General features: G+C 47.7%; 1 protein-coding gene across 2 annotated transcripts in view; it reads right to left on the bottom strand.

Annotated features, from left to right (window-relative positions):
- Positions 1 to 27,754, bottom strand: part of HEG1 (heart development protein with EGF like domains 1) — a 90,620-nt gene that overhangs the window by 42,248 nt on the left and 20,618 nt on the right. The window contains exons 2-8 of one of the 2 annotated variants that reach the window (XR_014824632.1): positions 19,291 to 19,581; positions 17,319 to 17,618; positions 10,370 to 10,720; positions 9,124 to 9,474; positions 7,573 to 7,923; positions 3,571 to 3,852; positions 167 to 2,905 (exon numbers count right to left, since the gene is read on the bottom strand). Coding sequence is in view for 1 of the 2 variants with exons in the window: in XM_084990919.1 (XP_084847045.1) it covers positions 1,559 to 2,905; positions 3,571 to 3,852; positions 7,573 to 7,923; positions 9,124 to 9,474; positions 10,370 to 10,720; positions 17,319 to 17,618; positions 19,291 to 19,581 (3,273 nt within the window). In the remaining variant the exon portion in view is untranslated. The remainder of the gene's footprint in view (positions 1 to 166; positions 2,906 to 3,570; positions 3,853 to 7,572; positions 7,924 to 9,123; positions 9,475 to 10,369; positions 10,721 to 17,318; positions 17,619 to 19,290; positions 19,582 to 27,754) is intronic. The other variant, XM_084990919.1, reaches the window with a different exon arrangement.

Below are 27,754 nucleotides of genomic sequence, written 5' to 3'. Positions count from 1 at the left end.
GCGGAAACAAATCCGACTAGGAACCATGAGGTTGTGGGTTCGATCTCTGGCCTCGCTCAGTGGGTTAAGGATCCAGGATTGCCATGAGCTGTGGTGTAAGTCGCAGACGTGGCTTGGATCTGGCATTGCTGTGGCTGTGGTGTAGGCCGGCAGCTGTAGTTCCGACTGGACCCCTAGCCTGGGAACCTCCATAAGCCAGGGGAGTGGCCCTTAAAAAGAGAGGGAAAAAAAAAAAAAAAAGTCCTCACTGCAGAAGAATAACCCCGAAGACAAATGGGCTAAACCTGAAGATGGTGGCCCTGTTCCTCATGGTGACTTCGGGTATCCCCAAGATCACCCGTGTGTGCACTGCACCCATACATCCAAACACCTGCAGGTGTGGTCACAAAAGACTTAACCACCGCCAGGCACAGAGCTCCTGTGGCCTACAGTTATCTCTGCAATGGCTATAACTGGCTTGAAGGGCCACTTGTGTATTCTGTTCTACCTGGTACTGGAATGCATTTGGCACCTGGAAATGAAGCCTGTGTGCCCTGAAGCAGGGATCCCAAACGTGCCAGGAGGAGCCACCTTTCACTTCCCAGTGGTGCTCGGACCCCTGGCCAGAAGCGGGCATGGGTGCATCAGGGCCCTGTGGGGCTGGCATGGGGTGGCCCACGGCCCTCCTGCCCCAGGCAGATGACGGCTGCCCAGAGGGCTCTCTGCCTGTGACTCAGCTCCCCTCCCTTCGTCCCTTCTTGCTTCAGTCTCCATGTCACCCTTCACCAACAGTTTTCCTTTCCTGAGTCTGGACAAGCTACATGTCCAACCAATTTTGACCATGACATCCAAGGAAACATCATCCCACTTCCTTCTAGCTTTGCTTAAGGGATAAAGAATTGCATGGATGGCTCTATTTCCTGTGTCCCAGCCACATCAACATGGATGTAACGATTCATAACCTGAAGTGCAGTGTCAAGGGCCCTGATCACAGGGTCACTATGGGGAAAGGTTAGTCCATCCTCCTCTCACTGAACACCCCCCCCAATCCGTATTTATCAGCTAGTATCATAATCTTGGGGAGACAAAGGAGCCTGGGCCTCCCCCCTCCCCGCCTCAAGAGAAGTTTCCCCAGTGACTGGGGAGCCAGCTGCCTAACACCGAAGCTTGGGGTTCTGATGTGGGAGCTGGCACCTCCTCACTCTGTGCCTCAGACAAGCCCACCTAAAGCTTCTAGACTCAAGTTTTTCTACCCTTCAATCTGCTTCACTGTCCCACTCTGGTCTCGATAGAGTTAAAGTTCCTGCGATTACAGGGCATTACAAGTGACAAAGGCACTGACTGCTGACGTCACACATTGCCAGTGGCACCCTCTCTTCTTGCTTCAGGAAGGATCCTCTAATTCAGGGGCGAGAAAACTGCCACTGCGACCTTCTTTTCTGCTTTAAGTGCAGCCACAGAAAGCCTTAGAGATCACAAAGCAGACACTGTCCTGTGGTGGAGACCCGCCACCGCCACACATCCACGTGAACCCCAAGGCCCGCACAGCTCTCAGTGAGCTGGTGCGACTGTGTCCTACCTGAGGCTGGGGATGATGGTGTGGTGGGTGACTGGGTGCTGTTCTGAGCACCAGGGGTGGTTGATGCAGCCGTCACCACTTCAGCTGTGGAAATATGTGTGGTCTGGGGAGCAGGAGATGTTCTGAGGAAATGCGGAGCCGGGCTGTTCTCTCCTGCACGGCCACGCTCCGTGGTCAGTTCTTCTGCTGACGTGGGGGCGCTGGTCAGGCGGGCTGACCCAGCGGCAGCATCTCCATGTGCTTGGCTCTTTTCTGGGATGACAGCACCTCCTGTTGAGACTTGTACCACTAGCATTTCAGGACTGGTTGGTGGGGGCTGCTTTCCAGCCACTGTCTGTGCTGCTGTGGGGCCACCCCCGGGGGCGGCTGTGCGGGGAGGGGGGCTGGGGCTGGGTGTGGGGGGATGAGAGATCTTGAGGGTGGTGGCTGCTGAAGCTGAAGATGTCTGGGCTAAGCTGGTGCTGGTGGCTGGAGGGGTTTGCTCAGTGGAGGCCTCTGTGAAGGCTGGGGGTGAAGGGATCCTCAGAGTAGACCTCACTGTCACAGCTTCCGTGGCCTCCGGGGTCCGAGTCTCCAGGCTTGGGAGCTTTGATTCTGTAATGACGTTCCCGAGGTCTGGGTTGCTCTGGATCTTAGGATCTGCTGTCTGACTGTTGGGGAGCACCGCCACGGATGACGCCATCGTCAATGTCCAGACCGAAGTCACCGGAGCGTCCCTTGGCCGGGGCGGGACCAGGGTTGATGACAAAGGTGGGAGGGTTGTTTGTGAGATGGCCGGCTCGGCAGGGGTGGATGTCGTCAAGGACGCTGGCGAAGGTGGTGGCAAGGAAGACAAAGGTGTGGGCACATCAGGGGTGGACTGCAGTCGGTGCGTGGAGGCCCCGGTTGATGGCACCGTTGACAAGAACAAGTGGTAGGACTGTGACACTGAGGGTGGGGGCAGAGGGGGCCCTGATGAAGAAGATGATGGGTCACCCACAGAGTCAGCATGGGCGTCCAGGGTGCTTGGCAAGATGACAGTGGGTGTGTGGGACGGAGGGCGGGCTGTGTGCAGAACCTGCACCTCAGTGGAAGGCAGGGCGGGCTCCCCTTTGTGGGACGAGGCATTACCTCTCTCAGTCTGAGCCAAAGAAGGAGAAGAAGAGTCTGGATGTGAAGCGTTTGAGATTTTAACAGAAGAGGTGGAGCTCTCCCTTAGGTCTGCAGCTGAACTGTTGTCTGCAATGGACAGCAGTGTCCGTTCCCCTTTGGTGAAAGGGGCTGAAACGTAGGTGTGGTCCGTGTAGTCGCCTGAGGTCCTGTGCTCAGGGTCTGTGCTGTGCACTGGATCGGAGCTAGTTCCAGTGACTGCAAAGGGAAAAACTACAGTTAGGTCAACTAAACAAGCATCTGCTGAACCTGCACCGAGAGATAAACATCCAGGGTCCCAGCCATGAACCCTCGGGGGGGGGGGGGTGGAACGCTTTCTTTGGAGAGGGGCGTTTTCATGGATAGATGGTAGGGGAAGCTGGGCAGGGTTTGAGTCTGCAGTCAGGAGACTTGCCCTCCTGTAAGGAGCCCAAGTGGCCCCGGGGAAACAGTAATAAAAGAGAAGTGAGGCCAGGACGGAAGGAGAGGGAACGGGTCCAAATTCCTTCCACAGGCTTTTTTTTTTTTTTTTTTTTTTGATAAAAGCAAATTAGTATCTGAAAAGCTCTTAAGACCCCAAATAGAACAATTGTTACGCCTACATGGAAAAAGGAAAACCCTCCCAACTTTCCATGCTGTATAATGAGACATTTCTTTCCCAGGAGACTGGCCTAAGCCACAACGTGGCGGCATCCTGGCAGACCGCACCGCAGAGGCCTCTGCAGCAGCGTGTGTGGGAGGGTGGGGGCGGGGAGGTCGGAAAACCCAGAAAGTTCCCTTCAGGAGGCGCTCGTAATGCGCCTCCTGGGCTGACAGAGAACGGATTATCCTGGACCACAAGCAAATCGAGAGAATGTGCAAAAAGATGCTGCCGGTCCCATCACCTCCGAGGGTGCGCGAGGCTGCCAGGGAGCTGGAGACCAGGTGGGAGTCCCCAGCGGCGGTCACGTTCCCCTGCAGAGTGGCGCTCTCCGTGTCCTCGGCCTCCGATCGTCCCGCATCCCCAGGAGTGGTGCTCCCGTTGGTGAGAGACCGCAGCGTGCGCTCTCCGATCCCGGTGAGGGTGGCCAGAGTGTGCGGGCGGTGAGCGCGGGTTCTGGATGCCCCCTCGGAAGCTCCTTCCTCCGATTCAGAACCGACGCCCAGCTCGGGGCTGTCTTCTGTGGCTGCAGGAGGATTGGAAAGAAAGGTCGTCAAGGCAGGGGCAGAGTCTGGGAAAAAAAGACTCACGCCATGGATCCTGTTAGCCAGAACGTTTCTAGTTTTCTGAGGGTCTTTACCTGAAACTGACAAGGCAAAAATCCAAAATGTGTGTTGTTCTTGCAAAAGGCATCAGGCGCTAAACCTCAGGGTGCACTGCAGGGTGATCAAGCTGTTCAGGGGGCCTGGATTTATGGGTAGGTTCATGATTCCAGTGAAAAGGATCAATACTATCTTTCTGCTCAGTGATACATAATAAGCAGTGTTTACGTCAGGGAAATTGCTTGTGGTAGCAGGGCAGGTGAAGAGCAGGTGAAAGACTAACAACTCTGCTGGGGCTTTAGCCCTGACAAGGCCAGGGAGGGGTGGCGGGTATTACTCCCAAGGCTCTCATGGCCTCTTAGGGCCAGCCATCCAGGACCCGCCCAGGGCCTGCCATTTCTCCAGTGGGGTTCTCCGTCCTAGCGCACCAGCAAGAAATGGCATTGTGGTGGGAGGATACGGGTGGGCTTTGTTTTTTGTTTTATTTTTTTAATGCAATGTTTTATTTCCTCGGTGGGGATGGGAACAAGGACAGGTGACACATGAATGAATATCCTTTCCTCCTTTCACGGATATGTGTTTTACACTATAAACTTAAAGAATCTTAGGAGTTCCCCTTGTGGCTCAGTGATAACAAATACTAGTCCTCATGGACTAGTATCCATGAGGACTTGGGTTTGATCCCTGGCCTTGCTCAGTGGGTTAAGGATCCCGCGTTTCTGTGGCTGTGGTGTGGGCTGGCAGCTGCAGTTCCAATTCAGCCCCTAGACTGGGAACCTCCATAGGCCATGGGTACAGCCCTAAAAAAAATAATCTTAGCTTATTAAATAATCAAATAAACCCTTCTCAAAAGTGATGGAAATGAGATCCAATTCTTCTTGGCCTAAATACATCTGAATCTAATGAGAAGAAGAGGCTCTTTTTTGAATCTCATTCCTATTCCCAGACCAGAGTAGCCCTCAATCCCCCCATGGAACTATGTTTCTGGAAAATGCACGTGAAGCTGAGTGTGAGGTAAGCTCTCTTCATGGTAGGTGTGCATGAACTGACAGGAATGCGCATGGTCACAAGGACACACTGTGACCTGGGCAGCCCCAAGAAAACCAGGACCCAGTCACAGATGTGATCTGACCCAGGCAGAAGGACCGAAGAGACCCCATGGAAAAGTCACCGGGAAAGACTGGAGAGCTGAGTGTGCTGGAGCATAATTTCCTGCCAAAGTGGACAGGCCTGGGATGGACAATCCTAACTGGGATGGCGTGAAACTTAGGCCAACAACCCCATCAGGCTGACGGACTTAACGAAAGGGAGAGTCGTGACCTGAAACAGAAGGGCTGCATCTGAACCCAGAAAAAGGAATAAACTCAGAACTCCAAAAAGGTGGATGGCAGAACCAGTCAGCTTTGGGCGATTCAGAGGCAAAGAGAGAAAGCAGTATGTTAACCCAGAGTGAGGGGGGTTCGGGAATGAGGCAGTTCTTTATCTAGTGCTTTAGAACTGAACCCCAGGGTCCACTCCTACAGAGGTCCCATTTGCCACAGAAACCGGCTGTGTACTGACTGCAGAGTGCAGGATACTAAACAGACAGAGGAGGGGAAGGCTTGGCATGCAGGCTCCTGGTCTGAGAAGGCAAACAGTCTGAGCCCCACATAGTGGGTGGGAAAGGATTTCTTGTGATTAGGAGACAGACAGTGTGCTTTCCATGCATAGACAGAAACAAGCACAAATACCCTCCACCCATCCATGTGGTATCTTTATGATAAAGCGTATGCTTTTCCATGTCACATCAGTAATAAATCCTAATTTTCCTCATCAGTTAGGATACTCATGTAGGGGGAAATAAGCTGCTATGAGCAGTGGTGGAAAGGTAAGAATTTAACCCTATTACAAGCTTAAACGATAAATTAATGTGTTTTTGCTTCAGTCAGTGGAGAATTTACATCAATAAGGATGCTGAGAATTATTTTTCAAACCATAATTTAAAAGGAACATCAAAGGAAAAGTTTCCACAAACTGATAAATTGGACTTGACTAAAATTTAAAAAAAAAATTTGTGCTGCATATGATAATTACCAAGAAAGTGAAAACACAATCCACAGAATGGGAGGAAATGTCTGTGAATCCTCTCTCTCATAAAGGACTAGTATCCATAATATACAAAGAGCTCTTACAATTCAATTAAAGAAAGACAAATAACCCAATTTAAAAATGATGGAAAGATCTGAATAGACTTTCCCACAGAAGATATACAGATGGTCAAAGGGCGCAGGGAAAGATGCTCAACGTGGTTAGTCAGCTGGGAAAACTGCAAATCAAAACCACTTGAGATACCACTCCACACCCACCAGGATGGCTCACATCGGAAAACCTCGACAATAACCAGTGGTGGTGAAAGTGCTGAGAAACTGGAACTCTCACACTGGGCTGATGGCAATATAAAACGGTGCAGACACTTTGGGAAACAGTGTGGCAGTTCCTCAAAGGTCAGAAATAGAGCTCTCACATAACCTGGCAATTTCAAAAGAACAGAAAACACATGGGCACACAAAAGCTTGTGCCGGAATGATCCCAACAACGTTATCTATAATAGCCAAAAGGTGGGAACAACCCACACATCTAATAATTGATAAAAGCATAAACAAAAGATGGGACAGCCACACCGTGGAACATTATCTGGCCTTACAAAGGAACGAAGCGCTGACACTTGCTACCACCTGGGTGAACCTTCAAAACCTTATCTGAGCACAAAAGGCCACATACTTTTTGATCCTATTTATAAGAAATGTCTAGCACAGGCAAGGCCATAGAGGCAAAAAGTAAATTAGTGGCTGTCAGAGGCGGGGAAGAGCAGAGAATGGGGAGAGATTGCTGATGAGCAAAGGGTGCTTTTTGGGGTAACAAAAATATTGTGGAATTAAATTACAGTGATGATTACCTAACTTTGTCAATATACTAAAAATGACTGAATTATACTTTTTGTTTCTTTATACGGGCGGATCTGTGGCATATGGAAGTTCCCAGGCTAGGGATGGAATCAGTGCTGCAGCTGAGGCCTACTCCACAGTCATGGCAACACCAGATCCGAGCCGCATCTGTAACCTACACTGCATCTTGCTGCAACGTCGGATCCTTAACCCACTAAGCGAGGCCAGGATTCAAACTCGCATCCTCAGAAAGACAATGTCACATCTTAAATCCACTGCCACAATGGGAACCCTGAATTGTACACTTTCAATGGATGAATTGTATAGAATGTGAATTATATCTCAATAATGCTATTTTAAAAAGGGGGAAAGGAGAACTTCTCCTGATGAATGTCCAGACCTGGGGGGAACAACTGCTCCTGAAAAGGTGATACTTCCACCTTCCAGAAGCTGTGTGACCAAGGCAGGTGTGCGGTCGAGTGGGCTGCAGAGAGTGGAAGGACAGGGGCAGAGAAGTCCCTGAGCTGTGCGGGAGGGAGGGGCAGGTGGCAAGAGCAGCATCTTGGAGACCTAACAGAACAGCTGTGGGGTGTATGGGTATGTCTGTACCACCCAGCGAGAAGGAAGGCCTGGGAATCCCAAGGGAGCTACTGCATTAAGCGGCCCCATCCAAGGCAGCCCCCTTCCCTCCGAGTGTAGGGCTCCTATGTGGAGACTCACTCAAGTGCTCCCCGTGTGGTGCCCAGGAGTCCAGGCTTGTTGAGGAAGAGGAAGACGAGGAGGAGGACTCGGTGTCTGGCTCAGAGCTCCCACCACCCAGCGTGGTGTCACTCCTTCCAGACTGTGGGGCCGAGGCTGAGAACCGGGTCAACACGGAAGCATTCTCAACTTCGGGATGGGCAGTGGAGCTTCCCGGTGCATCTGCCAACGTCTCGCTGTTGCTCACGAACCAGAGAGCAGTGCTCTGTCCACCTCTGACCAACGGGGCTGACCGGGACACGGTCTCAGTCTGAGACCCGGGGCTTCCATCCCCGGCACCAGAGCTGCTGGCAAGTCTGAGTCCTCCCGAGGCTGAAAGGTGTCAGAGAGAAGAGGCTGTTAGGTGGACCCGAGAGAGATCCCTCCACACCCAAGACGAGCGGCTTCCCTAAGGGAAGGGTCCCTTTGCAAGGACCCTGGATAGTATTTACTGTAGGCGTAACCCAGAGGGCACTTTCATGTTCTAAGTAATTCTTTCCAAACCCTTAGGGTCAGTAAGAGAGCAACACCAAAAATAAAAGGCGGTGAAGAGGGAAGCTTTTAAGCAGCATCTGCAGAGTAGCAGAGTAACTCCCCCTAAAACGTGGGGGAGTACGAGCCAGTGAGTATGTTGGTATGCCCCTCCAATGCAATGCCCAGGTATCGTGCTCAGAGCATTTTTCTAAGGCAGTTCTATTTTTAATAAAGAGTATTCTAAGATTGAAGTACAGCAACCCACTGAGCGAGGCGAGGCCAGGATTCAAACCTGCATCCTCAGAGAGAAAATGTCACAGCTTAAACCCACTGAGCCACAATGGGAACCCTGAATTGTACACTTTCAATGGGTGAATTGTATAGAATGCGAATTATATCTCGGCGTTCCCGTTGTGGCACAAAGGAAACGAATCCGAGTAGGAATGATGAGGTTGCAGGTTTAATTCCTGGCCTCGCTCAGAGGGTTAAGGATCTGGCGTTGCCGTGAGCTGTGGTGCAGGTTGCAGACACGGCTCGGATCTTGCATTGCTGTGGCTGTGGTGTAGGCTGGCAGCAATAGCTCCGATTAGACAGCTAGCCTGGGAACCTCCATATGCTGCGGGTGTGGCCCTAAAAGGACAAAAGACAAAAAGAAAAAAAAAAAAGAATGTGAATTATATCTCAATAATGCTATTTTAAAAAGGGGGAAAGGAGAACTTCTCCTGATGAATGTCCAGACCTGGGGGGAACAACTGCTCCTGAAAAGGTGATACTTCCACCTTCCAGAAGCTGTGTGACCAAGGCAGGTATGCGGTCAGGTGGGCTGCAGAGAGTGGAAGGACAGGGGCAGAGAAGTCCCTGAGCTGTGCGGGAGGGAGGGGCAGGTGGCAAGAGCAGCATCTTGGAGACCTAACAGAACAGCTGTGGGGTGTATGGGTATGTCTGTACCACCCAGCGAGAAGGAAGGCCTGGGAATCCCAAGGGAGCTACTGCATTAAGCGGCCCCATCCAAGGCAGCCCCCTTCCCTCCGAGTGTAGGGCTCCTATGTGGAGACTCACTCAAGTGCTCCCCGTGTGGTGCCCAGGAGTCCAGGCTTGTTGAGGAAGAGGAAGACGAGGAGGAGGACTCGGTGTCTGGCTCAGAGCTCCCACCACCCAGCGTGGTGTCACTCCTTCCAGACTGTGGGGCCGAGGCTGAGAACCGGGTCAACACGGAAGCATTCTCAACTTCGGGATGGGCAGTGGAGCTTCCCGGTGCATCTGCCAACGTCTCGCTGTTGCTCACGAACCAGAGAGCAGTGCTCTGTCCACCTCTGACCAACGGGGCTGACCGGGACACGGTCTCAGTCTGAGACCCGGGGCTTCCATCCCCGGCACCAGAGCTGCTGGCAAGTCTGAGTCCTCCCGAGGCTGAAAGGTGTCAGAGAGAAGAGGCTGTTAGGTGGACCCGAGAGAGATCCCTCCACACCCAAGACGAGCGGCTTCCCTAAGGGAAGGGTCCCTTTGCAAGGACCCTGGATAGTATTTACTGTAGGCGTAACCCAGAGGGCACTTTCATGTTCTAAGTAATTCTTTCCAAACCCTTAGGGTCAGTAAGAGAGCAATACCAAAAATAAAAGGCGGTGAAGAGGGAAGCTTTTAAGCAGCATCTGCAGAGTAGCAGAGTAACTCCCCCTAAAACGTGGGGGAGTACGAGCCAGTGAGTATGTTGGTATGCCCCTCCAATGCAATGCCCAGGTATCGTGCTCAGAGCATTTTTCTAAGGCAGTTCTATTTTTAATAAAGAGTATTCTAAGTCTGAAGTACAGCAAACAAAAAATCCACTACAGGGGGTACACTAAAACTCTGAATTTGGGGAGTATATTTATATCTGCACATTTTATTTGTAAAGATGGCCTTTAGTGGGATAACTGAAGCTAAGCGTTGGAGAGTGTGCAGCTCCCGGTTAGAAGATGCTGCAGAGTGACAAGATTTGGCAACTGTGGGCGCTCCGAGGCGGGGTCTCCACTCTGCTGTGAGAGAGCCGAGGACCATGTGCTCACCGCTGAAACCCGTGAGCCTTCGTCTCCTCATCTACAAGAGAGCAGGAGGAATGATGCCCATTTGACTAATTTCACAACTTCGTCATGAGGGTGCAATCTACATGAGACAATGCAGTGTATCAGATAAAGGAGATGGTGTTACCCAAGAACACAGTTGTTGTTGTGTTTTTTTTGAGATTGCAAATGGTCTGGAAGCAATCCCTTGAGAAAATTCAACAGTGGCAACATGTCCCTGATAAATCAAAGAAAGACTGAAGACTTACTTGGGGAATCATTTTGCCCAGACTCCACTGAGACCTTGGAAGATGTAAGGCCAAATGCATTCTCCGTGGATGGTTCCATGAACGCTCCATCCCCTGGGCTCCCGACCACTTCACTGTTTCTTCTGGACTCTGCCTCAGGGGGTGAGGAATGGGCTGATGCTGAAGTCGTGGCAGTTGCAGTGTCCTCAGAGAAAGGCTCTGTCTCCATTAGAGGTCCTGGATGGACAGCTAAAGATTGGAGCATCCGAGAAACACCGGTGGGGACCGTGGTAACACGGGCACTCTTTGTCCCATGGGCCGAGGGGTGTTGGACAGCAGTGGAGTTGTTTAAATCCTCCGGAATTCCAGAAGCTGAAATGGAAGAAAATATGCTTCAAGGCTAGTTGAGGGTGTATCTGGTACAAATAATGCTAATTACAGGTTGGTAGATGAATGGAGATAATGTGGGCCTGATAGATAAACACACGGGATATGCTCATCCGTCTTCTCCTCACAGAGCCAAGGGGATAATTGTGAAGCCCTTCGCCATCACAACGGAAGCTTCAGATCAGCCAAGAGGAAGGCAGGAGAGAGCTTCTAGACAGGTTTGGCCTTGGTCTTTATAGAGGAAGTTTAAAAACCTGAATTTCATCTTAGAACTTACACAGGACAAATCATTGTGATAAGGTGCGGGTTTTATTGTGTTTTAGCCGTGTAACCCTTTTGCTCAAATGCTATATTATAGGTTAAAACCCATCCATAAAAGTGAATGGAGGTCAGTGTGCTGCAGGCGGCCGGGTCCCCAGGTCACCACCAAGGTAGCCCAGAGCTCTGAGACCCCAGTTGGTAACCCATGCTGGCCTTGAACGGTAATTCCTAGCCTTGCCACCAGCAAGGGCTCTCTATCATTCCCCAGCTCACCGCCGTCATAAACTTTATGTTTTGAAAGGCTATTAACCCAGCTGCATTTATTAAGTAACCGAGCTTCTAATCAGAAGGAGACACTCATTACCCCCACAGATTTGATCCAATTCCATCCAGAAGCAAAAGGCTCCCTTATTGCAGTTACCTCATGATGAGGCTTTGGAGACCGGCTCTCAGGCTTACATACTACCCCCATGCCCCCGTGGCACCCTGGGAGGTCAAGGACTCCAGCTTGCTGAACAGTCTTTCTGATGAAATGGATGGCAGACACTGGATCAATTGTCAAGAATCTCAACAACTGAATTATACACCATTGGTGGAAAGGCGCACTCTGCTCTGCAGAAGTACAGTGGTTTGCAGGTGGCTCCCTTCCACAAAGAACTTTCCAAAGGCACCCTGAGAAATGACCTCCAGAAGGGCACTTTGAAATCCCCACTCCATGCAGGAATAAACTGCAGGAAAGCTTAGTGAGTGGGCAAGAGCCAAAGGCAAGAAGAAAGAGTGCTTTTTTTTTTCTTTCTAAGCCAAAAATTTAAAAAGTACTCTCTATACCTAAATAATGAAAGGCTGCGAACTGTTGAATATGACCCAGAAAAGGGAAAAAGAAAGCTCTCATTATAAATGGTTCCTTGAAGACAGTCCAATCTGCAGTTGTGACCAAAAGCGCAACTAAATATTAAGTATATATATAGAAAGAGGGAGAGCATGGGAAACAAACAGGTGCTTCTTACTTTTGTCAAGCCCCCCAGAACCAGCTGGACCTAGAACTCAGCCTGCAGCTCTGGTCACTGGACCTTAACGGAGGTGAGGAAGATGCAGGCGATCCATACGATTAGTAATTAAAACAAAGGAACAAAAAGACCTGGGGAATAAATTTAGTATCAAAAAAAAAAAAGACCTGGGCACAGAAATGGTTGTAGCCTACCTAAATCCACCCCTACATTAAAACAAAAACAAACAAACAAAAAGCTTCAGTATTCGACATAAATAAATAAATAAAAGGAGAGCATAGCACAGACCTGCCCAAACCCTCCCTCAACCACTTAGCTCCTCAGGCCTAATGTCATTAGAGTCATCATCCATATCTGCCAATTACAGCCCCGTCAGATTGCTGGGTGCTCTTTCAAAACGCTCCTCTTCCCCGTAAATTGCATTATTTCACTGATTCAAAACAGTGGTGATTTTCTTGGCCCCAGCCTGAAGCTTGTCTAGCAGAGCAATCATAAGTCACAACTGCTGAAAGTCCCAGAAGGAAATACAATCATAAGTCACAACTGCTGAAAGTCCCAGAGGGAAAATGGGTAGGTTTTCCCTGACGCTGAGGCTCTGTCGAACAGTGCTTCACCATCTCATTATCATCAGTATTAAAAGCTGCCATTCGCAGTGGTTAACGAATCCGACTGGGAACCAACCATGAGGTTGCAGGTTCGATCCCTGCCCTTGCTCAGTGGGTTAAGGATCTGGCGTTGCCGTGAGCTGTGGTGTACGTCGCAGATGCGGCTCAGATCCCCGCGTTGCTGTGGCTCTGGTGTCGGCTGGCAGCTACAGCTCCAATTAGACCCCTAGCCTGGGAACCTCCCCTATGCCACAGGGGTGGCCCAAGAAATGGCAAAAAGACAAAAAAAAAAAAAAAAAAAAAAAAGAGCTGCCATTGACTGACCCGTTACCAGGTGCCACTACTGCATTAACACCTGAATACGCTGTGCTAAGGGCGTACTTTATAGACGTAATCTTGGTCCATCATCACAGTAAGGGTACGAACAGTGTGCCTACTTCTGTGGAGCTGGTCTCTGAATAAAAGGAGAAAATGCTTGGTCAAACTAATCTACAATCACTGCTTATATTACTCAGTGAACGCCTGCTAAATACATCTGGGGGAAATGTACCTCTAATCAGCAGACCAACCCTAGTGATTATTTAATAATTGCCCTTCTTTGCTCATTGCTACCCTTGAAGGAGCCGTTCAAAAATGGGAAGACCATCCAGTGGGAGCAGAAACAAGTCAAATTTCCTCATCTTTCTCTCTCTCTTTCTTTTTTTTTTATAGTCCACACCTGCGACGCTTCGGATCCCAGGCTAGGGGTTGAATCAGAGCTGCAGCTGCCGGCCATAGCCACAGCCACAGCCACAGCAACAGGGGATCCGAGCTGCATCTGCGACCTACACCACAGCCCATGGCAACGCTGGATCCTTAACCCACTGAATGGGGCCAGGGATCAAACCCACATCCTCATGGATACTAGTCAGGTTTGTAGCCTGCTGAGCCACAATGGGGACTCCCAAATTCCCTAATCGTTATAATAAGAGGTGAAAAGAATGCTTACTCCTCTGGTCAAAGTATATGGGTCTCCCTCCCCATCAGAACACAACACAATGAACCTCAGCAAGCATCGCAGAGCTCATCCTTGGCTGGGATGCTATCCAGAGCCTGCCCCAAATCTGGCTGAAGCAGCTGATATTTGGGAAAGATATGCTAAATCTACGACCTTCTGATTTATTTATACTCTCTTCTTTTACAAAGTGAAGTCACCACAAAGCAATTTACCTGGGCTCAGCTACCCACAGAAATACTTTTATGAGTGGAGAGCCATTATTATACCCTGAGCTCCCATTGAGAATCTATATAAAATATCACCTTTTAAAGGACATCAGCACAATTTCCACAAAACAGCAACTGGAGGCATTTTCCGTTAGGATCCTCAACATTCCTTACGTAAATACTCCTCTCGAGTGGACCGTCCCCCAAACACTGAAGCCTATGGATTAAACTGTATGCTCACTTTATCTGACCATAATATCATGCTCCACCCAGTTTCCCTTTGTGCCCTGGTTTCCAGGAAGCTCAGCACTAAATTTAGTGCTCAATTGTAGCTACTCTCACATAATTCAACATATGCATATCTCTTTTCACTTTTCAAAGAGAACTTTTTTCCCCTATTAGTTGCTTTGCTTACTTTTCCCCCTAATTATCACATAGTACGTGGTCATTGGAGAAAATATACACCGTACAGAAGGGAAAAAGCAGCAAAAGATCTGAAGCAGCAAGCAAAGTCATTTCAGACAGCTTCCGCTCTCTCTTTTTAAATCTGCTGTAGCTCTCCGAGCCTATACGTGCTCTAACACAGACATGCAGTTTATTTGGGGAAGCAGATAACCCCTGGCCACCCAGGCCTCAAAGAGGGTATGATGCGTGCATGTGTCAGTGTAACAGAGCGGAGAGTGAAAGGAGGCACAGAATACAAAGGCCTGTGTATTTGGAACGACAGATGCTGGAACTAGAAAGGACCTTCAGGACCAGCGGGTCTGATGTATTTGCATATTTGAGATCTGATTTGTATATCTAATTTATTATTATATGAGATATATATATTATATTACATTAGTATATATAAGATTCAAATATCTGATTTGTTGGAATCCTTATTTGAATGTTTCAATAAGGACGCCCATCCTCCCTGGGCCAGGCTCCTGGCTGGCTGTCCCCGTGCTCATCTAATGAGGAGCATCACTCATCTGACTGGTCCAAGTGCCAGGACTTTTGCTGGGTCACATTTACAAGTGGGTGGAGTGGCCAAGTGTCACAAAGCACACGCCCCGCCACACTCGCTCTTGGCTTTGGTTCCCTATGGAGAGGCCAGCTGGCTCCCTCAGCACTCCTGCCTGAATGCCTAGCGCTCCTGGATCCCAGCCTTAAAAATAAAGCAGAGCCTCGTTTCCCATGTGGCTTCAGGTCCTTGGGCACGTCCCCTGTGCATCCCTGCAGGGAACGGTCGAGGGCTAGAAGGGTAGATCCAGATATTCTTGGCTGCCTGGATATCCTCTCATTTAACAGCACCCAAGCCCCATTCAGTATCTAAGAAGGAGGGGGGACCTCCCTAGCACAGACCCCCCTGTTCACCAAGAAGGAAGAGAAAGGCTTGGTGAAAGACTCAAGGAAGAGGAACGATATGGTAGAACTCTTCAAAAATCAAAAGTATAAGGTTCTAAAAGGATGAATGCTCAAGGAATTCGAGGGCCAGTTTTTTAACATGAAATATATATATATAGGTGACTACAGAGTCAAGGCCAGCAGTTGGAAACAGAAGCTGATTTTCAAATCTATCACAGTATATACATCACAGTAGTGGGTTGAATTTAAAGTATAAATATTAAATGACCCTGACCAGAATCAAGTGCCGCTTCCTCGAAAATGCTTCATTTCCACCATTTAGTAAAGTGGGTTGTAAACCACTGAACCACAGACCTTTGAAGCTGGAAAGGATCGTAGCTTTTATCCCATCTAACCAATGTTTAAGAATCATCTTAAAAAGCAATCTCCTAAAAATACGAATCATAAATTATATACATACTCAGTCGGCAGGAAACTGTATACAGAATCTCTAGAAGGGAAATGGGCTGCTTTAAAGAGGCCTTACAGAAAGGACTCTGGGTTCTGTTTTTCCTTTGATGACATAAACCTGGGCCCCTTGGCTTGCAAAGCACTTCTACAAGACTCTGACCTATGAAAATTTTAAAAGGGCAATTTCTTTTCTATCTTTTTTCTTTTTTTTTGGTCTTTTTCCTTTTCTAGGGCCACTTCCTGCGGCACATAGAGGTTCCCAGGCTAGGGGTTGAATCGGAGCTGTAGTTGCCAGCCTACGCCACAGCCACAGCAACTCAGATTCTGAGCTGCATCTGTGACCTACACCACAGCTCACAGCAACACCGGATCCTTAACCCACTGAGCAAGGCCAGGGATCGAACCCACAACCTCACGGTTCCTAGTCGGATTTGTTAACCACTGAGCCAGACGGAAACTCTGAAAGGGTGATTTCTGAAGCCATTTAACCTCTATTTCTCAAGAATACTTCCAGCCCTCTCTACGTCCTGCTCCCTATGGCGTGGAGATGAAAACACACATCACGCACAGACTCAGAATAAAGCCTTGGGGATGAGGAACCGTGGGCAGTTTCCAACAATGGCCATGGCTGGATGAGCCCTATGGTCTTTGGGCACAGGCTCCTCCCCTTACTTATCAACAGCACCTTGTTCTGGGACAGGGGAACCTAAGAGGAGTAACAGACACAGCCTGTGTCCTCAGGCGGGTTACCATCCATCTGGGTGGAAGGCATTAGACAGGCTGGTAGGACAAGGTCTACAGCACAGAGGATCACAGGATTGACAAAAGCCTTGGTGGAGGTGGAACACCTGGTTGGTGACGTGACCGATGATGACCAGGGGTTGGAACGCCGAGAGGCCGCTGCCCCGCTGCTATAACCTTTCGAACTCCTGCATGTACGGTTTTTTGGAAATGATGTCCAGAAAAATGTCTGTCTATGGTATCTTTGCCAGTGAAAGAAACACTTTTGCAATGATGAAGAAATACGCATATAACCCTCAACAAATGACACAAGGTTCACCATTTCATTCACCCCAGAACGTGGCCTCTTGTGCAAGAATACACATCAGCTGCCCTTAGTCTTTGTTGAGTACGTATGTGTGTCGGGGGGAAAGACGGGCTGAGCAGGAGCTGGTGGACCGAAGGACCTAGAGCAGCTACCAGACCAACTGTTATTTTCCTCCTTATATAGATAAAGAACTATATTTTAAAGATGAATTTCAGGGAGTTCCCGTCATGGCGCAGTGGTTAACAAATCCAACTAGGAACCATGAGGTTGCGGGTTCGATCCCTGGCCTTGCTCAGTGGGTTAAGGATCCGGCCCGTTGCCGTGAGCTGTGGTGTAGGTCAGACACGGCTCAGATCCCACATTGCTGTGGCTGTGGTGTAGGCCGGTGGCTACAGCTCCGATTAGACCCCTAGCCTGGGAACCTCCATGTGCCGCAGGAAGCGGCCCTAGCAAAGACAAAAAGACCAAAAAATAAAAAATAAATAAATAAAGATTAACTTCAACATTGAACTAAATTGTACTTTACCCCCAATACTTTGCATTTGTGTTTAATGTCTTTTCCCCTTAGCGTCTGTGATGAGATTGTAACTGGCTGGCTGGGGCTGTTTATTTCCATCCTAAGTGACTTTGGAGCGGGAAGCGAGACATAGAATACTCACGTGCAGAATGGTCTGAGGGCGGGGAGGAAGCTGGTGTCCCAGAGAAAGGCATCCAGGAGAGCCATGGGCCTGAGGAATTTTGCTGCCTGGCGGGTGTGGTCTCTTCTCCCATCTCCAAACCAGGAGGAGACGACTGGCTCAAAACCGAAGTGGCCGCCACCTGGGTGTGCACAGTCACGTCTCCTGGGAGCCTCTGCCCCCCGGCCGGAGAACCCTGCGATGTCCCGTCGTCCGTGTGAGCAGGGTAAGTTCTTCCTTCTGACCTTGAACTGCTGGATGGCAGGTGATGCCTTCTCCAGGCTGAAAGCAGACAGCAACACTTACAGCTCCGCCAGCAGACTTCCACAGGTCCCCACAACCTCCAAGGGGGCTCACCTGTGACCTCTCTCACATAGACACACATAAGAAGAAATGAGGAGCAACTGCTCATTCTATGAAAACGTATCTCCTCAGTGCGTGACCACAAACCAGGACAGAGACTGTTTTCAGGTCTCCCAAAGACTCTGCATACTGTGGTGACATGATCAGGAAAGGGGCAGAAGGAGGCTAAGCAGCAGAATACATGGACTCAGAGGTCGGCTTCTGATCCTCATGACTCCTCCCTCACATTCCACGAAGCTAGTCCCAGAATTTACTTGAATTTAACATCATTTCCATTCTCTGGATGACCAACAGACCCAGGCCGCATCACGTGCACCTTCTAAGCTCTGTCTCCATCGTTCATGGGTGGAACTTTCAATACTGTCCTAATGCTCTTTACAGAATCGAGTTCCCCAGCTTCCCATCACCAGGGTGTGAAACCATTTGGTCGGTCCTCTTTGGTGGCGTCATCCTCTACTTTTAGGCCGATACCAAACTGTATCCATATTCTTCTGTGAAGAATCTTTACCAGTCCCTTTCTCTCCATCCTTGAGGCCACTAGGCCACGTGTTAGCCCCCGGTATCTGGATTTCTGTGTCTGCCTGGGTGGTCTCCCTGACTCCAGCTTCCTTCCCGCCATCTCCCACCCCAGACATCTTAGACCCACCTGCCACATCACTGGCTTGTTCACAAACCTTCAAGGGACCCTTCTCACCACACCAAATCGAAAGTGCCTGGTTTTCAAAGTCCTCCACGAAAGTGCCTAACCCCACCCACATGGCTGTCCTGCCTGCAGCTCCTCTCTGTGTGTGACATTTGTCCTCCGTGAGGGAGGCTGCTGGCCTTGCCACCCACACGGAGGCCACCCCTCTCTCCCTTCCTCTGTATCTTCGCTCACTTGGTCTGGGCATCGCAGCCCTCAGCCATCCCTCCCACCTCGCTCAGATACACAGATTTCGGCTCAATTCCCAGTTCTGAAATCTGTTAACTGTTTGACTTGCCCATGTTGGATTAATTAATTTCTCTAGCTTCAGTTTCCAAATTCCTATAACGAGCGTAATGTGGACCTCGCTGCAATGCTGTGAGAGTTGAGACAAGACATGCTGGTACAGAGTGTGGACCTCGTCAGTGCTGGCTTTCTTTGTCTTTCCTTCCTCAATCAAATCTTGCTCATCCAGCCCCAGGCCCTTCTTGAAATCCTTTGCTAAAAACAACAAACTGCCAAGCTGTGCGGACCGGAGCAAGAGCAGCCATCTGAGCCACATCCACACAAACACGCTGCCACGCAGCCCACCAGAGCCGGTACCTCGGAGACGGCGACCTGTGGAAGGTGTGCTGATGCCTGTGGATTGAGTCCGGCCATGGAATGTAGATTCCACAGGACTCATCAGACCACTCAGTAAATCTGCACCCTCACCTGGTCTATGCTTAGAACTCAATTAGCTATAGCAAGCCACAGGTGAAGCCCAGGGCATACATCTGGTCCACCCCAGCCCAGGACACTTGGCTGGGCACCGCAGCTCTGGATGGGGGAAGGCGGAGATGGGCAGACATCGTGTCATCCAGGACTGGAGGCACATGCATGAAATGAGCACCATCAGCGCAAACTCACCTGAGGTGATGCTCTGGGAGGTCAGAGCTGCTGCTCTGTCAGGTCTGACGGGGGAAACAGTGAAATGTGATCTTCTTAGAGAGTCATTTCTTCCTTCAGCAGCTGCTGTTTCAGTTTGCAGGGTGGAGTTCTGTGGAGCCTCTGAAGAAGTGTGGTTCTTTCCTGGGGTCTGAACCATCATCACGCCCTCTTTGGAGACTACAGTGGAAAAGTCCACTTGACTCGGGCCGAAGGTCATGTTTTCTTTGTGGGGTTCAGTGTTGCTTTCTGGCCAGTGGTTCCTCATAGCAGCTAAAACAATACAAGAATGAATCAGTGACAACTGGCTGGCTTCTGAAAAACAGCAGTAACCTTCAGAAAAGGTACACGAGCAGATATACCAGTGGAGAAGGAGATGCAAGGAGAATAATTTCACCTTTCTTTTTTTCCCAACAGTCATTATTCTTGCAATCCAGGGGACGAGATTATGAAGCAAACTACACAGGATTCCATTTTATAAGTGGAGTAAGTGATGAAAATTGATAGAATGAGATCAATTTGAAGTTATTGCTGATTACACCGCTCCTTGAAAAAGCCATTTTTACTTTCCTGTTTGGGGATGATGTTTTTACTTCTGCTAAGGCTCAGGGGCTACGCAGAAAAAGCTCTGTGGGAATGAATGAAGTCACTTCTATCTATACAGGTCAGGCAAAAAGAGGCTAGAGGCAGAACCTACAGTTCAACTCAAAATAACACACACACACACACACACACACACACACACACACACAATCCCCAAAAAGCAAGTTATCTTCCAGATCAGCCCTGTCCAAGGGGTGTATAAAGTAGGCAGCAAATGCAATCCACCCAGGTAACTTTAAATTTTGTAGTTGCCACATTTCTAAAAGTAAAAAGAGGAGTTCCCTTGTGGCATAGTAGTTAAAGATCCAGTGTTGTCACTGCTATGGTGCTGTGGCTTGGGTCACTGCTGAGGTGCAGGTTCTATCCCTGGCCCAGGAACTTCTGTATGCAGCAGGTACAGCCAAAAAAAGAGTAAAAAGAAACAAGTGAAATTATTTTAATAAACATTGTATGGACTCCAGCATATTCAAGTACCACTTCAATATGTAATTGATATAAAAATTATTGAGATATGTTACATTTTTATTTAAAAGAATTTCCTTTTTTTTTCTTTTCTTTTGAATTTTTCTTTACAATTCAGAGAGTATTTTGCTGGCCACACTTGACGAGCATCATCACCATACATGGCTCGTGGCGGCCACAGTGGACAGTGCAATTCTAGAGCAATGGTTCTCAACACTGTCCCCACTCTGGTCCACACCTATCCGAAGCAGTGACTCACTTACTGGAGTTGGGGCGGGGGGGCGGTGATTCTACATTCTTTCATAAGAGATTCTGACAAACTTTTCTAAGGGAATCATTTCCTCTCCAAGCCCTTTGAGAATTCTGTTTTCACGCTTCCTATTCTGTTTCGTCTCAGTGATAATTAACAGACACTTCCTCAAGGGGAAAGGAGTTGCCCAGGCATCTGGGCTCCTATGGGGCCCAGCCCCAGATAGGCGATGGCTGTGGAGAGGTGTTTCCAGGGAGCGACCGACCAAGTCACAAGTTCAACTCAGGACTCTGGGGTTATGGACAACAGTAAGTGACCCATACAGCATGTAACCTTTTTCTTTCTGTTTGAGCTGCACAGAGGGCAAAGGATTTAAGAATGCTCTCCCTACACTCTTGGTCCACTTGGCACAAGGAGAGAATTTATTCTCAAAAGAAGCCAGAGGAAGCATTCCCTATAGAGAGGCAGAAGGGACTTGAAACCCATGCTCCAAAGCTGGTAAGCCAGGAGCAAAGGGAGGGAAATGCATTTAGCTCTATCATAGCCTTAAGATGAGTGTGAGTGGCCATCGGTGAGCATGGCTGGGCCTCTGGAAGTGGCAATGTCCCCTTCTTCAGGGAACAAGGTTGGCCACTCCAAACCCCATTCAGCTCAAGGAATTCCATGGCAGTCTTCAAAATGGGGGTGAGGTGGGGGAAGCAACACGAAGAGAGGACACGGCTAGCACTGAACCATGCTCTCTCCCTGGAGGATTGACTAAAAATGGAAAAAAGAAAAATGCACATCACAAACAAAACTTAAAAGCAGACCACAGTCCCGTAGTATCCTGAATAATCCTGCCACTAACCACAACTAAATATGCTGAATGAAATGTTTTTAAAAATATTTCTAAATGCACTGCTGAGTTGGCAAGCACTCTTGTGAGGTCGAAATGGACTGAGAGCTGAAATTCAGAGACGTGAGATAACTCTGAAACTGGCAGCTGCCCTGGGGCATCTGCTCAATATCTGTGACCTTGAACTTCCGTTCTGATGGCCACAAGAATGCAGGAGATAGGACACAAAACTCTTAGGGAAGGAGTCTGAGAGGAGCCTCCTGAATGAAGTTGGGACGAGGGCTGTACCTGGGGTGTAAGACAAATAGAAACAACCCTGCCCTGCAGGAGAGGACAGCAAGGAAACCTGGCCCTTCAATCTTGGTTTTTGCTGAAAGGGAGAGCACTTCCATCCAAGAATTTGTAACCATAAAGCTAGCCCTCATGTGGGCATGCAGCACATATTCACAATATCTGTGTGGTCTAAACCTCAAGCCCAGGCTGTATTTACGAGTGGTCCTGAACTTTGTGAATATACTAAAAACCACTGAATTATACACAGGCATACCTTGTTTTACTCTGCCTCATTTTACTGTGCCTCACAGATACTGCATTTTCTTTTTTACCAATTCAAGGTTTGTGGCAACCCTGCATCAAGCAAGTCTACTCGCATCATTTTCCCAATAGCATTAGTTAATTTTATTTTTTTCAGTAAAAAAAAATTTTTAATGATTTTTATTTTTTTCCATTATAGCTGGTATACAGTGTTCTGTCAATTTTCTACTGTACAGCCAGGTGACCCAGGCACACATACATGTATATATTCTTTTTTCTCACATTATTGTGCTCCATCATAAGTGACTAGATACAGTTTCCAGCACTATACAGCAGGCCAATAGCATTATTTTAAACTAAGGTATGCACATTTTTTTTTAGATATAATGCTACTGCACACTTAAAAGACTATAGTATAGTGTAAACATAACTTTTATATGCACTGAGAAGCCAAAAAAACTCATCACAGTGGTCTGGAATCAAACCCATAGTATCTTCAAGGTACTATGCTATGAATTTTATGGTATTTAAATTACATCTCAAACTATAAACACACACACACACACACACACACATCCTGTTGAGGATGAAGAGGAAAAAGTGGTTCTAATATAAACTGTCTCTGAGTACTTGGAAGAAGCAAATGTGAGTGCTCTCTAGATGAACATAACTTCAATCCAATTTTATCAATAACTGATAAAATCCTAATTAATAAGAGATCATAGTAAAAAAACTACATAAACAAGAAAAAAGACATCTGTGGGCAAAAGTCAGCAAACTAGACAAGCAATGACTTCAACTACTGGAATTTTCAAAGAATTAAGTATATAAAACTCCATACAAAGAAATAAGAAGAAATTGAAAATGAGAGAAAAATAGACCATAAATAATGGCAAACAAACAAACAAACTTGAGAGAAATCTAAATGGAAACTCTAGAAATGAAAAAATAATAACAATTAGGACACGCAACAGAGGATTATATATGGCTGTAAAGAGAAATTAAGAATTATAAGAGAAGGATGAGATGATATGAAAAGATAGAAAATATGAAAAAGAGGTGAGACAAGGAGGTAAAGTGAGAAAGTCCAACATATAGCTAGTTGGAGTTCTAGAAGGAGATGTGAGAAAAAGGAGAAATGGCAATATTCAAAAAGTTAATGGCTAAGAATTTTCCAGAAATGATAAAAAATATGACCCTTTAGATTAAGGAAGCCCAACAGCTTCTTAGAAAGCAAAATAAAAAAGAAATATAGGAGTTCCCGTCATGGCGCAGTGGTTAACGAATCTGACTAGGAACCATGAGGTTGTGGGTTCGATCCCTGCCCTTGCTCAGTGGGTTAACGATCCGGCGTTGCCGTGAGCTGTGGTGTAGGTTGCAGACGCGGCTCAGATCCCGCGCTGCTGTGGCTCTGGCATAGGCCGGTGGCTACAGCTCCGATTCGACCCCAGCCTGGGAACCTCCATATGCCGCGGGAGCAAAAAGACAAAAAAAAAAAATATATATATATATATATATAAACCCGTATCATAGTAAAAGTGCAGGAAAATCATAAACACCAGGTCTTAAAAACAACCAGAGGAAAAAAATGACTAATCATCTATAGAAGATGGCAATCAGAATAACAGCTGATTTCTCAACAGCAACAAGGGGAGCCGAAAGAGAGTGGATGAATATTTTCAATGTGCCGAGAGAGAAAAAAGTAGGCTTGTACACTTGGCAAAACTATCTTTGAAAAATATCTTGCGACTATCTTTGAAAACAGAAACATTTTCAGTTAGATTTGAGTTAATCAACTACCTCCACTAGACCAAAGTATGAAAAATTTATTTCAAGCAGAAGAAAAGAAAACTTAGATGAAAGCTGTAAGATGCAAGAAGAAATAATAAGTAAAGAAAATGGTAAATATGTGCATAAATCTAGAGAATCACTGAATTTACAAAATAGTAATTTCTCATCTGTGGGATTAATGAAACAAGACAATAAATCGTAGATAGTAATAGCCCCTAAGTCAGGAGGGGATGATCAGAATCATGCTGTGTAGGAGAAAGGCAACTTTAGGTTGTGTCAAAAATGCATTTTAAAGTTCCTCCAGGAGTTCCTGTCATGGCGCAGAGGTTAACGAATCCAACTAGGAACTATGAGGTTGCAGGTTCGATCCCTGGCCTTGCTCAGTGGGTTAAGGATCTGGTCCGTTGCCCAGAGCTGTGGTGTAGGTTGCAGACGCAGCTCGGATCCCGTGTTGCTGTGGCTCTGGCGTAGGCCGGTAGCTACAGCTCCGATTGGACCCCTAGCCTGGGAACCTCCATAAGCCGCGGGAAGTGGCCCTAGAAAAGGCAAAAAGACAAAAAATAAATAAATAAATAAATAAAATAAAAAAATAAAGTTCCTCAAGCTGACCCTAAAGAATAAAACTGGTAGAACTTGGAATGACATAAAATTTCCATCAAGAGAAATCAATGAATACTGCCTAAAACCAAAACAACAACAGCCAAAATCAATAAACAGTAACGTAAGCACATTATTTAGAAATATGGACATAATTACTAAAGAAATCAGTTGAAGGGGCTGAAAGTGGGAGGCAGAAAATGATGATGGTAAGGGTGGTCGGGTTTTTATAACAGCCTTATAAAACATATCCGCTCTTGAAACCATGTTTGGTAAAAATAAAAATTAAATTTTACAATAGTTGGATAACAAACCAGGATAAATACCTGTGGTACATAAGAAAGGTTTAGCATTCTTAATACATGAAGAACATGTTCAAATCCTATGATGCACATCTCACAGACACAGAACAATTCACAGAAGAAAATGTGTAGGCGGAGAATAAATACACAAAAGTGTGGTTGGGAAGAAATGAAATACAAATCCAAATATATTTTTATATATTTATTTATTTGTGCCTATCAAATTGGCAAAAAAGGGAGTTCCCATCGTGGCGCAGTGGTTAACGAATCCGACTAGGAACCATGAGGTTGTGGGTTCAGTCCCTGCCCTTGCTCAGTGGGTTCACGATCCGGCGTTGCCGTGAGCTGTGGTGTAGGTTGCAGACGCAGCTCGGATCCTGCGTTGCTGTGGCTCTGGTGTAGGCTGGTGGCTACAGCTCTGATTCAACCCCTATCCTGGGAACCTCCATATGCCGCAGGAGCGGCCCAAGAAATAGCAAAAATACAAAAAAAAAAAAAAGTGGCAAAAAAGAATTAAAGATAATATCTAATATCACTGCAGGGACTGACAACCGACACTTTCATACAATGTTGGTAAGAATACAACTGGCACATTCTTTCTGAGAGAAGTATCACAGCCCATTGCAAAAAGCCTTAAAAATAGACATACGTTTTGACCCAGGAATTCCATTTCTGGAAATTAATTCCAAGGAAATCAAGGAAGTACGCAACGTTTCAGGCATTAGGAAGTTTATCACTGCATGTTTATAATAATGAAAATTGGAAACAACCTAAATTTTTGCAATGGGGAGTCGGTTAACTTAATTATGAGACAACAGTGTTTTGAAGGACTGACTAAAACACATTATTGATACAGTTTTATATATGCAATACGCTTATTTTGTATTGTTAAGTGAAAACAAATTACCTAACAGTATTTACCCCATGATCCCATGATTTGAAAAATGTAACAAATATTAAAAATATAAATTAAAAAAAAATGCCTCTCCTAAGAAAAAGAACAAAAAAGGTTCATATCTTGGTAAAAGGACTCCAGGTCTAGAAGCCACCGTGCAAGGAGATTTCTTATATCCCCAGACCTGCCCCTTAAGGTAGGTGAAGCCTGTAGACTTGAAATATAAAGTTGGCTCATGCAAGCTGCTAACAACCCAGCATGTGGGTTTGGGCTCCAGTGCTGTTTCTGAAACATAAGCTGAAGGATGGAGGAGTTGACTTGTGTCTGGGCCACTCGGATACCTAACCACCCTCAGCCCCAGCCCCAGGCACGGCCACAGCTAGCGTCCTGATCAGGGAGTCGTGCCAGTGGCCATCTCTCCAAAGCAGCGAGAGGTAAGACACACCCCTGGTCGGTGCTGCCACTGCTGGGCCCTACTGACCTTGAAGACCTCCTGGCTGGCGGTGCCACCTCCACCCTCTTCACCTTAGTCCTGGGAGTCCTGGATTGGTGAGAAACTGTTGCCTTTCATGTTCCTCTTTATTTCAGGATCTTTCCTTTTCTTTCCCCAGGAACATAGGAGGCAATATTAAAAAGTTGCTTGCAGGAGTTCCAGTCAATAACAAACCCGACTGGTGTGCTTGATGCAGGTTTGATTCCTGGCCTCATTCAGTGGGTTAAAGATCCAGCATTGCCGTGAGCTGTGGTGTAGGTTGCAGACGCAGCTCGGAGCCTGCGTTGCTGAGTCAGTGGTGTAGGCCGGCAGCTGTAGCTCCGATTCAACCCCTAGCCTGGGAACTTCTGTGTGCTGTCGGTGCGGCCCTAAAAAGACACCAACAATGACAACAAAAAGATTGTTTGTCAAAGTTACCCATACCTTGTGACTCTGTGTTCTCTTTTGAAAGGTCCTCTGATCTAGAGGAAAAGGAGCCTGCTTCCAGCTTCATATCTGGATCTAGAAATTCAGTTCTTAATAAGAGAGGCTGTAACACACAGACTGTGGTTACATTCAGGCTGTCTGGGTTAGACTTCTGGCTCTACCACTTAATATGCCCAGTAACGTGAGGCAAAAAACACATCTCTGTGCCTTGGCTTCTTCATGTGCAGAGTGGGGATAACAGTACCTAGCACACTAGGCTGTTATGAAGCACACGCGTGACAGCGTTGACCAGTATTTAGCACACAGTTGCTACTATGTACATCAGAGCTATTCAATAGATTGAGATCTATCAACTTTTAACAAAAGATATGGAAATAACCTTGGCAGCCACTGCTAACCAAGCATGCACAGCTCAGTCCCCCGATTCTTCTCCAGGCAGCAGATCAGAGTGGGTAGCAGAGGTAAAAGCCCCCAGGCCCTGACGGCAGCTAGGACTGCACCCTGATGAAAGGTCTGAGGCTGGCTGAGTGGCTGCTGGAGCAGCAAGTGACGCTCTCTTGGAAGGTGCAGGGAGAAGTGGGGGCACAGGGTGAGACCCCAGGCCGCTTCTGGCATGACAAGCCCCTGATGTCACTGGCTGGGGACTCCAAAGGAACAGTATCCCACTGCCCCCTGCTTAACTCTGGATGTGCCTCTAACTCCTCTTATTGCCTATGAACGATTCCTCAGAAAAGGGGTTAAGAAACCATGCAGGTCAGGCAGGCGCACCCCAGCCCACCCTCTCTGCCATTCAAGATCTCGCTTGATTGTGAACATCTCGTGTTTTACACCACTCCAGGCTGTATATCGTGCAGAACAATGGGGCAAATGCTAAAATATTTACTGCAGCCCAAGGACGAATCCTTGCAGAAGCCTGAGTTGTTTAAGGGCTTCTAAGATTGACTTTTGTTTGTGGTGTGGCTCCCTATTCAGTGCATGTATTAACCCTAAGTAGGGGAGCAGTTCAGTTTAGGGGGAGTAAGAACTTGACAGGGACCTACCACATGCAGGGGAAGGTATCAGGGAACCAGCTCTTCCTCTTAGTGGTGAAGGGACATGGGTCTTGGAGAAACGGAAAGGAGAAAGTATACCTCAGGCTGCAGAGCCTGGGCCAGCGGGGTGTGAGCAGAGGCTGTGTCCCACAGGGGCTGCTTCTGGGGCAGCAAGGGTGCTCCGAGGCTCCGGGGAGGCTGGCCCTCCTCATCTCACCCATCCTGCT

This window comes from Sus scrofa, chromosome 13, assembly GCF_054392235.1.
Source record: "Sus scrofa isolate SSC_HxYL_T2T_F1_AM1 chromosome 13, Sscrofa_HxYL_maternal_Yorkshire_Landrace_v2.0, whole genome shotgun sequence".
Lineage (NCBI taxonomy): Eukaryota > Metazoa > Chordata > Mammalia > Artiodactyla > Suidae > Sus > Sus scrofa.
The sequence above is the reverse complement of the archived record's forward strand: the minus strand, read 5'-3'. Positions and strand labels throughout refer to the sequence as shown.